This window comes from Terrapene carolina, unplaced genomic scaffold (genome assembly GCF_002925995.2).
Source record: "Terrapene carolina triunguis isolate 2854851 unplaced genomic scaffold, T_m_triunguis-2.0 Scaffold192, whole genome shotgun sequence".
NCBI classification, from domain to species: Eukaryota; Metazoa; Chordata; order Testudines; family Emydidae; genus Terrapene; species Terrapene triunguis.
Window position 1 is genome coordinate 8,386,793 of NW_020664543.1, and position 11,986 is coordinate 8,398,778.

At 46.0% G+C, this 11,986-nt stretch overlaps 1 protein-coding gene across 2 annotated transcripts in view; it reads left to right on the top strand.

The window, feature by feature from the left end:
• The first annotated feature begins 1,337 nt into the window (after positions 1–1,337).
• The window catches only part of TEX2 (testis expressed 2), a 114,234-nt gene continuing 103,585 nt past the window's right edge, over positions 1,338–11,986 (top strand). The window contains exon 1 of one of the 2 annotated variants that reach the window (XM_024192556.2): positions 1,338–1,392. In XM_024192556.2, coding sequence (XP_024048324.1) covers positions 1,377–1,392 — 16 coding nt within the window. In that variant the 5' untranslated portion in view covers positions 1,338–1,376. Of the gene's footprint in view, positions 1,393–11,532; positions 11,627–11,986 lie in introns of those variants that run through there. The other variant, XM_026654644.2, reaches the window with a different exon arrangement.

An 11,986-nucleotide genomic window follows, 5' to 3' on the forward strand; every position in this document is an offset into this window, starting at 1 on the left:
TGATTATCTGTTACCAGGTACAGGTACAATTCTTGAACAGATGCCCATCTCTGCCCATCTTCCCAATAGAGTTTAACATGCTGACACCCTGAATGACTTATCTCCTGGACAGAAGGAAAAGAAATAATAATGGTAATGGGAGGCAACGGAGAGCCCCTAGCATGGGGGGAAAGGGAACATCAGGGAAAGGGGGACACTAGGGGTGCATACAGAGCTTCTTGAAATGAGGGAGAGATGGGGGAATGAGGAGGCGCACACAGCCCGTGGATTGGGGAAAAAGGAGGAAGAGGGCCACACACAGAGACCCTGCCATGCAGTGAGAGAATGGGGGACTCTGGTAGGGGAGATCAGGGGAATGGGGAGCACACAGACGCTGGCATAGGGGGAATGGAGAGCACACCAAGCCCCTGGCAGGAGGCTACTGGGCGGGGGGGGAGTTGTAGGAAGACCCTGAAATAGAGGGGGAAGGGAGAGTGGCACACAGGGAGCACGTAGGGGGGGGGGGGGAGGGAAGGTAAAGGAAGGATGCAAGGAGCCCCTTGTGTGTGCAGGGGGCGTGACCTGCCGAAGTTGTGAAGTGTGTGACCCCCGAGTTAAAGGGAAGAGTAAACAGTACCAAAATGACTCTTTGACCTATTCTGAGCCTGTCTGGAACACTATGGAATAGTCACGCTACTTTTTTGTGCCATTAAGCCCTCCAGGGTCCTTCGTCTCTCTAGACCTGGGTTCAGTTAACAAAGGAAATTGGCTTTGGTGGTTGCATTCTACTCTCTCCATCTGACGGTGGTTGTTATGGTTCCAGAGAAGAACAGCCAGGTATTGCAGCGTGGGACTGAGACCCCCTTAGCAGAGGTGTGTGTGTGTGGAAGCTTGCAGAGCTTAAAACCTGTGTTTTAAAGCTCAGCGGCACTGAATTCACTCATAAATTTAAAATAATGACTGATTTAGCAGGTAAGAAGGCAAGACACTTGCTGTTTACTTAGAGCCTTTCCCATGCTTTTGCTTTTCTCTATTAATAACAAGCCAATAGCAAATACCTGAGCTGTCTGATGTTGTTGGTGATTTCTGGTATAATGTCTGCGGTGAGAGCATTTAAAATACTGAGTGCTATTTTATCCTCTGCAGCTACTGTATTTTATCAAGATTGCACCATAAAGCCTGGTCAATGTGTGTTGTTCACAATTGTTCTGCAAAAGGAGGGGTATTGACTTCTCCATCATGTACAGATCAAATTTCAGCCTCCTAGAGCTTTGTGCAACTGCCAGGTTGGGTGCATTGAACTCCAGATACCAGCTCCTGCAACCTTCATCTGACTTTGGCAGTGTACATGTGGCTATGCTGCACAGAATACAGGATCACCTCCCTGTGAGAGATGGATGGCACAACAGACAGGTAAGCACCAGCTGTGTCACCTGTCTGAAGTCTGCATTAGGGATGCAATGAGCCGATCTGAAAAGCTCCAGGAGGGTTCTACAGGACAGATTCTGCCCTTGGACTCATCTGTGCCAACTCTTTGGGCTCAGTTAGTGGGTGCCCTCAGGCTGCTTTTCATTGACTATGTTGGCATAAAAGGGCTGTGAAGCACCCACTCTAGGAATGTCCCTGCTATAGGATGTGTATAGCACTAACTATGCTAGTGCTATATCCCTGCTACCACCCTGCAGAATCTCCCTAGTGCAGGGGTAATGCCAGGGGCATGCTGGGAGTGGGAGAAGGCATGGCAGGGGGGTTCCCGCAAGCCTCAAAGGGGCAAGGGAGAGGGTTTCCCTAACCTGTGTTGGGGGCTGAACAGCCCCCTGGCAGCCACAGGAGAGGGAGGCCCATGCTGTCTCCCCTCATCCCTGCCCTAGCACTAGGATTATGGGACCTTCCACGTGGGAATGACAGCTGGCTGCCTGGAATTGACAGACTCCCTTTTGTTGGACAGAAAAGGCTAATTCGTCAAACCTGAAATGTTTTGCGGAAACATCTTGAGTTTGACAAACTTTTGTTGAATCATGATGGAACCTGCCTGGTTTCCTGGTGGGCTGCCAGTGTCCATGGCTCCTCGTCAGCCCTGCTATGTGGACTGCCCCAGGGCTGGTGACCCTAGGATTTCCAGGGTAGCTCCACCATGCCAGGGCTTCCAACTCCCTGGGATGAAGCTGGGAGCCTGAAAGCCCTGGAAGTCCCAGCTTTAAGTAGTTCCCAGTTCTGCCGCAGGGAGCTTGGCCGCCCTGGAAGCTGCTATTCAGGGGCAAGCAGCTGTTCCACCCCATGTTGTAGGTGTTTCCCAAATGAGAATTTTTCAGGCTCTCCGTCACATTTTGAAAAAATCTGCTTTCCTGCTGAATCAGACCGAAACCAAATTTCTAAATATTGCCGTTTCCTGCAAACCAGAAATTCGGAGTTTTGGCCAGTTTTGGTCACTGACCCTGTTGACTTTGAGGGTGCACAGGTGTCAGTAACTGAAGCTTAGTAATCAATTTTATTAATGACACAAATGAAAGAACAGAATTGAGCTGCGTCTCATGGCTGTGCTGGCTCTACAAAGCCCCAGCCCTTGCTTTTATTATCACTAAAGCAAACTGATGTGACTATCTCTGAATACATGCAAGGAACTGATGTGATGAGTCAGAAGGGGCCACTTCTACAGAGATGCTTTACAAGGTAGAACTCTGTGTTCATAATTATAATAGAGAGAAAGTGAGAGATTAAGAGACATGCAAGGGGGAAAGGATCGATCTTCAGCTGAGCTTTGGAAAAGGAATTAAGAGTCAATAAGGCAACAGTGCAGGAAAGCCAATCCCAAAGACAGGATCTGCAGAGATGGTTCTTGCAACACCAGCAGTGAGACCGTATGGCAGGGAGAGAGGAGGCCAATGCTTAACGAGAGTAGAGGCAGTTCAGCATTGGTGAGACCTGCAACAGGGTCCCTGGAGGATTAAAAATGCACCGAAGGCATTTGGAGCTGCATTCTGGAATGAACGGGGTGGAAGTGGAGCCAGTGGTGTTCCTTGAGGTGGGGATGACACAGTTGTGTTTCCTTGTACATGAAAGAGGATGGGCAGCAGCACTGTGTACTTGCTGGAGAGCAGGGGCTCTAGCAGGTGGGGAAGAGAAGGGAGATACTGCCTCTCACCTTGGGTAGTGTAAAGGCCTGGGTGAGAAAATCAGCAGAGGTGTAATTGAGACAGTGATGTATGTAGGGGCTGTGACGGGGAGATTTGCAAACAGAGGGTGTGTGGGAGGAGGAGGAGGAGAGTTCAGGTTCAAGGATGACAATCAAAGAAGTGGGAGGTAAGAGCTGGAGGGGTGGGTTGTCAAGGATGCTCTTCTTGCACAAATGAAGCACTTCTTTCTTTGAGGCATTTAATTGACAGGTAGAACAGAGGCGCAGACAAACACTGTTAAAGGAGCGAATTATTCAGTAAACTCCCACTCTCTCCACATGTAATCAGCACCAGCTGCAGCAATAGGAAGAGCTTGTAAGTGTTCACTGGAATGACCCATACCCTGAAGCAGGCAGGTCTTGGGTCTTTGTTTTGTACAGCACCACAGCAAATTAAAATTGGAAGCAGAAGAAAAGAAGATGACACACACAGAGCCAAGTGTGCACCCCCTGACTCATGCAGAGAACTGGAGCTGTCCAATTCATTTCAAAGGTTCAGAGGATAACATTTAGAATGGGCCAAGTCCTGCAATTCCCAGATCTTGCCCAGGCATTGTTTTCAGTGAACTCTCATTGCCTTCAGTGACAACGGAGGGCTTCAGAATGTATCTCAATGAAAACAAATCATTCTCAAAAGCTCCTGTAAGCCATGCAGACAGGCAAATTTCTCTCCTGACAAAAGTGTGAGCACTAAAGGGGCCTGAACTGTGAAAGTCTGATCTGGGTCTCTTAGTACTTTACAGACATTAGTTAATTAAGCCTAACCATGCCCCCATGAAGTAGATAAGTAGAATTCCCATTTGAAAGCCACTACAGGCACTGAGAGATTAGATCAATTTTTTTCTTTTTCAAAAGGGCACCCAAAATCAGAGGCCACTTCAAATGCCACAGTTAAGAATCATTGACCCAACCTATTTCTGGAGCTTACCGGATTTGCTCTTTCTGAGAACTGCTTCACATTTACCTAGAGAATCATAGAACTGTAGGACTGGAAGGGACCTTGAGAGGTCATCTAGTCCAGTCCCCTGCATTCATGGCACGAATACCAAGAATACCAAGGTGTATTCTATTCCCTTGTCTTTTTGTAGGATGGTTGGAAGATCACATTATCCAGTCAAATGATCTGATCTGTTTCTCAGAGCATTGCCTCATTCAAGAATTACGTGTGCTGTTAAATGCAAAGAGATAGTCTCCCACTCATGTTTTTGCTACGCTCCCATTCTCATTGTGTGAGGGTTGTTGTGTTTCCATTACTCATAGGGCATCTCTCCCCCCCCCATGCTGGTTTAAATAAAGTGATTTCAGTGGAACTACTCCTGATTTATACTGAGAATCAGACCCCTAATTTGTAGGACATGCAGTTGAATCCTGTTGTGAGGATATGCTTGGGAAGCCCCACTATTGTTCCTTGTATCCATATGCTCACTCCCCATCTCAGACAAATGCATGGAGGTAAAGCTCTATCGTGCTATGATGCTGCCAGTTCTGTTAGGTAGTTTAATGCCAAGGCAGATCAGTCAGCTTATATCACTCTCAAACTGACACTCTCACAAGTGATAGCATTCTTCACCTATAGATGAGTGACTACTTTTTAGAGATGCTTAGCACCCAGGACTCCACCTGAAGTCAATATTGGAGGCAGGTGTACAACACCTCTGAAAATCAGGCCCATGGTGCTTTCAGCTCAGGCTCCCAAAATCAGTGCCTGCTTTTGAAAAACCTAGCCATTACATATATCTGACCGATGATTAAAGCTGAACGAATTTCAAAATTCTAACTTGATCCAATGATCAGACCATTAATGTGGATTGTTTACTTTGGCATTTTATTTCAATGTGGACAAGGATACAGCCTGGACAATTTGGGCCCACGTCATGGTCACCCTGTACTAACTATCCTGGTGCACCAGCAGGTGCAGAACTGGCTCTGTCACCTCTGCAGCTCCCCTTGCAAAGACCTCCTGCGCAGTGTTCTGCGAATAGAAGGGGACAAATCCCAGGAGGTCCATGCTTAGCTATTGCTGAGTTCTGCAGCATCAGTACTGACAGGATTTCTGTCTGTTATGTTTTGTTTCTAGTCAGTTTGTAGTTTGTTTCGCTCTTCCTCGTGCTCTGTGTTAGAAACAGTGCAGAGGAAAGGTCAAATCCAGGCAAAAAGCTCTTGTCATTGGATTGAAACATTCATATTGGCCCTAAAGTCTCTGAAATCTTGTTTGTACAAAAACTGAGTCTTGGGCATAATTTGACTTTTCATGGATTGTAAATACCTGACAAAACTATAATAGAAGGTAAGCAACAACTTTTTGCAATTAGAAACAGTGCTTAAAACAAAAATATTAGACACTGATTTCCTTAGCCCTTGTTCTTCCTCTATGCTCTTCTCACCTGACACAGAAAAATATAACATTGTCCCATAAATAAATAAAAATTACACCAAGAGCCATTTATATAAAGGGTTCTGGCAGGTGTCACCAGGTGCTCCTGCTACGCCCAGACTTCAAGTATTTAGCATGTGGGTGTTGCTAATTGCCCTAGGCTGGGTTGTTGGCAGTGGAGAATGAACTGAGGAACTCTGGATCTAAAGGAATGAGACTTGAACTTCTACTGCCTGAAGTAAAAGACTGTGGTGACACATAGAGAGGTGGACTGCTGAAGCTCAGCAGGAGAGTCCCTGGCTAGTAGGAGTAGCTAATCAACACGGACTCAATCCCTTTGTCTCCCTCTGGTGGTGGCTAGGCCACCTAGTGAGACTGATAAGTCTGCTGCAGCATTGGCTTACGTCTTCACTACCCGCCGATCCGGCGGGTAGCAATCGGTCTATCGGGGATCGACTTACCGCGTCTAGTGAAGACGCGATAAAATCGATCCCTGATGGCTCTACCGTCGACTCCGGAAATCCACCGTGGCAAGAGGCGGTAGTGGAGTCGACGGCGGAGTGGCAGCGGTCGACTTGCCGCCGTCCTCACAGCCAGGTAAGTCGACCTAAAATACGCCACTTCAGCTAAGCTATTCACGTAGCTGAAGTTGCGTATCTTAGGTCGACCCCCCGCTGTAGTGTAGACCTAGCCTTACAGAGCTGTGACTTTTAGTTCAGGCAGTAGGGGTGTGACAGTATACCCCATAAGGCTTTATGGGGGGGGTGGTGCTCATAAATGTATGTATGATATAACTGGAATAGGGTTTTGCTACATATGCCATGTAACATATCTATGTAAAGGTTATGATCTACTGGTTATGTTCATCCTAGATGTATGCAGGCTCCATTTGTGTGTTCAAAGTTATGAACATTGGCTGTATAATTGCTTGATTTCTAAGTAGCCTTAGTTAGAACATTTGGTCACTTCTTGGGAAAGGAATGTGCAAATTAAGTGCTTCCTGATTGAGCACTTAACAGACAAAAGAGTTTGGAAGACTCCAATCCACATAAGAAGTCTACCTGAGGACATTCAAGGTAGCATGTGGGTAATGGCTGCTACCTGCAAGTCCTGAGTCATGCACGGGCATGTGACTTGCCAATGTGATTCCAAATCTCCATTTTGTGACTGGATTCTACACAGAGTGAGGAGGGGGTCTCCACCCACAAGAGAAAGTCTATTTAAACCCCTGGGAGACCCCTCCATTTGGTCTTCAGCTGGCTAAAGAAGGAGCCTCTCCACCCCCCCAGGATACTTAAAGGAAACTGGAACAAAGGACAGTAACTACAGGGGTGTGAGTGATTGCTGGACCCTGGCTAAAAGGAGATTAGCCTGTAAAAGGGAGCATTCTGGAACTGGTGAGGATCTTATCTGTATTTAGTTTGATTAGACATAGATTTGTGCATTTTATTTTATTTTGCTTGGTAACTTACTTTGTTCTGTCTGTTACTACTTGGAACCACTTAAATCCTACTTTCTGTATTTAATAAAATCACTTTTTACTTATTAATTAACTCAGAGTATGTATTAATACCTGGGAGAGCAAACAACTGTGCATATCTCTCTATCCATGTTATAGAGTGCGAACAATTTATGAGTTTACCCTGCATAAGCTTTATACAGGGTAAAACGGATTTATTTGGGTTTAGACCACACTGGGAGTTGGGCATCTGAGTGCTAAAGACAAGCACACTTCTGTGAGCTGTTTTCAGGTAAACCTGCAGCTTTGGGGCAAGTAATTCAGACCCTGGGTCTTTGTTGGAGCAGATGGGAGTGTCTGGCTCAGCAAGACAGGGTGCTGGAGTCCTGAGCTGGCAGGGAAAATAGGAACAGGAGTAGTCTTGGCATATCGGTTGGCAGCTCCCAGGGGGGTTTCTGTGATCCAACCCGTCACAAGGGGCTCATGCTTAAGATCCAGAGGTTCCCCTCTATCAATGACCTTTCCAGGAGCACAATTTTACATGAGCAAATATTCAGTCTTGGGAAGACATGTAGTGGTGGTGTTAGCTTGGGATATGCAAGGTTCTGGCCGGAGGCAGGGCCCTTGGCAAGGGAGCTGTGCAAGCAGCCAGAGAGTTTGCACTCTGCTGTGGTCTCTGATTAGCATCAATTCTAGAAACAGAGTGGCTCTCTGGGAACCAAGTATTGGTGCTCAGCACTGCAGAGATTCTTGAGAGAAAGGCTTGCCTGCATGCTGTTGGAGTCACTTGTGCTCCAGGACTGGTGTGTATGTATAAATGAAACAAGTTGCACTTAAAATATATTCAGATTCCACATTGCTGATTTCTCCTCCACCAGGAAATCAACTGGCAAGACCCAAAACATCTGCTACTGCATGGCAGCTGGCTGACAGTGGTTTCAGAACAGGACACTCATATCAGGAGAAGGGACAACACTAGCAACCATTGTAAAGAGCCTCAACCCATTTGCCTACATGGAATATATACCCACACTCATGCTCTAAAACAAATATACAACCAGGCAGTCACTGACTGGAGGCCTTGATTGTCATTTAAAATATGTAAACATTGTCTATATGGACACTGGTCTGGGACACATTAAAACATATTAATTATAAGTCTGAATATCCTCATTATGCTGCCAATTTGTTTGTTGATTTGTCCATACAAAGTGAAAAAAGTTTCAGATTGGAAGGATGTAGGGGGAGGATTTGATCATTTAGGTCCCAATTCAGCTAAGCATTTAAATCTTTTTATTTAGGAGGTTTTAGTTCCTATTCCTATTCATTTAGGAAGTTTTAACAGGTTTATAGATCCTTGCCATGTAAATATCAGGTATGTGCTTATCTTTACGCAGACAAATAATCCCATATTTATTCAGCAAAGAACTCAAGTAGCTGCTTAAATCCCACTGAAGTCAATCAGATCAAAACATGTGTTTAAAGTTAAGCTTGTGCTTAAGTGCTTTCCTGAACTGGAATCTTAGTGTAATGTTTTGTTACATATTTTTGAGGCATTAAAAATATAACTTCAGCGCTTCTGTTATGTCATCTGTAGCTAAAAAAAGAGAACAATCCATCGGTCAGTTTCAGGCAGTAGGATATGTTCCTGCTATATAAAACATGCTGCTAGAAAAATAAAAACCATGATCTTTAAACTTTGGAACACCATCATCTGTTGTGTATAATATAGCAAGGCAGGTAAAAACATAACAATAATGTCCTCACCCTGCAATCTTTCCTCAACAAGCCATCCTTTTGCATTCAGAAGGAGCAATCCACTGAATAAGAGCTGTAGGATTTGGCTCTGTAGAGTAAATAATGACACAAAATGCAAGGTAGTGGAGAATCAGGCCCTAAGACCAGAAGCCTGAAAATGATTTCTATGTTAAAATGAACAGCAACAACAGCAATCAGCAAAGCTGCAAATAACCTGCACATATATTTCCAGCCTCCATTCACCTGGATATTCCAAGAGGATAAAGCAAGAACAGGAAGATTAACATAATTACCTGCATTTTGCAAGATCATATTTATTCTGTTTACGTATCCTGAGTAAACCGCTCTCAGGATCCTATTACACCTTTTGTTGGTGTGATAACTTTGGGCAATAATAGCAACAATCTTGGTTCAGTAAATCGTAGAGCCAGAGAGCCCTAAATGTACCTGATGCTATTTTGGGAACCAATATTTCAGGTTCATTTGATGTTTGAATGCTACTAGATGGCTCAAAAAATTGGTAATGGGATACAGAGACTATTGCCTGCACAGGTCACTGGCTGAAAATCCAATTCACATTGGTAATGATCAAAAGTTATTCCCATCTGCTGGATGTTCAATGCTGTATAGGAAATAAGGGCCTGTTCCTCTGAGGTGCTGAGCACCCTCAACTTCCATTAGCTTCAGTGGGAGTTGGGAGTGCTCACTGTCATAGGAGGTGCTCAGCATCTTGAAGGATCTGGCCTTTAAGTTGTTAGTCTCAGTACATTTCCTAGTGTACGAGGGCCAGGTCTTGCTAGATGTTGAACACCTTCAGCTACCATTGATTTCAGTGTGAGTTGTGAGCATTCAGCCTTTAGAGGAGCTACTAAGCACCATTAAGGATTGTGACCCTCATGAGTATTAGGAGTGTAATACCCTCTCTTATTCAGAGAGCTGGTCTCTTTAGAAGCAGGATAATGGCAGGGCAGCATGTGGGAAACTTGTACCACCACTGCCTGATCTGAGGCGAGGGGAGGAGGTATGGCCTTATGGTTAAGGTTGGGGTCAGGACTCTGGAGGTCTGTGTTCAATTTCTACTCTGCTGTAGCTATCCTCTGTGACCTTCAGCAAGTCATGTAGGCCCAGAACTTCAAAGGTATTTAGATGCCAGACTTCCAATTATTTCAATGGGAGTTAGGTGCCTTTGGATCTGGGCCTCTGTTCTCCACCTGAAAAGTAGGGATAACAACACTTTCCTACCTCCACAGGTGTTATGAGGATAAATACATTAAAGATACTCAGATAATGTAGTGATGTAAGCATCCTAGTCTGCAGTCTCCAGGCTGTTAATCCATCCCTTTTCACAAGCACTAAAATTCACTTGATGTGTAGAGAAAAACAGTCTGAATGCTATTTGTATTTGGTTTTGAAATAGTAAAAAATCACTCTCTCTTTATGTCAATACTCCGCCTAGCATAATGAGCCCCAATACTTGATTGGGGTCTTTAGGTGCTACTGTTCTATGATAACAATCAATAATAAGATTTAGAGACTTTCACAGGTGGTCAAAGTGTATTTTAAAAGACGGTCTTAATTGGTTGCACTAGCCAGTTTGGAACTATTGCAATGTGTTTCCATATCTCATTTTAATTTTAGTTAGTAAATTAAATTTGCCATTTTGACATATCACCTAATAAAGTGACCTAAGAGCTTTTCTACACAGGGAAATTTACCAGCATAACTATGCTGATTTAATAAGCCACTATAGTTATACAGGTATAACTCCCCATGAGGACACACTTATTTTAGAAGGAGTGCCTTTTTCTGGTTTAGCTTATGTTGCTTTGGTATAAATGCTATAAACTAAACTGGAAAAAGGCACTCATTCCAAAATAAGAGCGTTCTCACAGGGAGTTATACTGGAATAATTATAGCAATGTAATTATACTAGTATAGTAATGCCGGTAAATTTCCCCACGTAGACAAACCCTAAGTTATGTTTCTGCTTGCTGACTGCATTATTTAAAGTTTTTAAACAAGACACTCGTGCACAGGTCATTTGAACAAATTATCATTCCTATCACATAAAGAACAGGAGTACTTGTTCAGGATTTGCAAATACTTTCACAGACATCTGACCATTCCCTGAACACTTGAGAGTAATGAGAAACTGCAAATTCTGGCAAATCCAGCTTCATGCTCTTATATGCAAAAATATCTGAGTTGAATTTTTATTATTGTTTATCATGGTCGTGCCTAGGGACCAACCAATATTGGGGCTGCATTGTGCTAGGCACCACAAACACAGTAGTAAACGATCCCCGCCCCAAATGTAAAACTTCAGCCAGGTTTACGGATGGAGGGGGAAAGCCCTGCAGAGATTAACACATCAGAATAGTCTCTTCTGTGCCATTCTCACTCCTTTTCTCTGTATAGAATTCATTCCCCTCCCAACCAGTCTTTTCCTTTCTCTGTCTGTGGCAATCTGTCAATTCTCAATTCCTATGTGGTTCCCCCACTACACTGGATCCAAGCTCCCCCCATACACCCCACTACACTGGATCCAAGCTCCCCCCATACACCCCACTACACTGGAACACAGCACCCCCCCTACACTGGAGCCCAGCTCCGCTCCACCCCCCCCCCATACACTGGGCCCCCCGTCCGGCGGGAGCGCCCCGCGCCGTGGACCCTGTGCCTTTAACAGCCAAGCTAATTGCCGTGGTAGGCCCAGCCCACCGCCAGGCCTGGATTGGCCGCGTCGCGTCAGGCAGCTCTGCCACCACCCCCCTCCTCCTGCCGCCGCCGGGACTCGGGGCTGGCCTGGCAGCGAGGGACCGGGCAGGGCGACGCTGGAGCCACCCACACCCCGGGCAGAGCAGTACCATGAGCCGGCGATAAGGTAAGAGGAGCAGGGCTGGCCCTCGTCCCCCGCCCCGGACTGGGCTCTCTACCGCGCTCCTTCCCGCTCCCACAGCTACAGCCTGCCGGGCGGGAGCGCCTGCTGCAGAGCCCCGGCTGAGGCGCTGGAGCCCGGCAGCCTCCTGCAGGCTCCGGGACTGGCCGAGGAGGAGACCTCCGGCCTCGGAGGTAACAGTAGCCTGGTTGGGCCTACGCAGGGGAGGCTACGCAGCCGCCCCTCTGGGGCGGCACATGGCAGGGCTGGGCGAGGCGGGCTCTGGGCAGCGACGTGTTTATTGGGATGACAGGGGTCTGGCAGCGGTGGGGTGACCGGGTGATGACTGGGGTGTCGGGGCTCTGG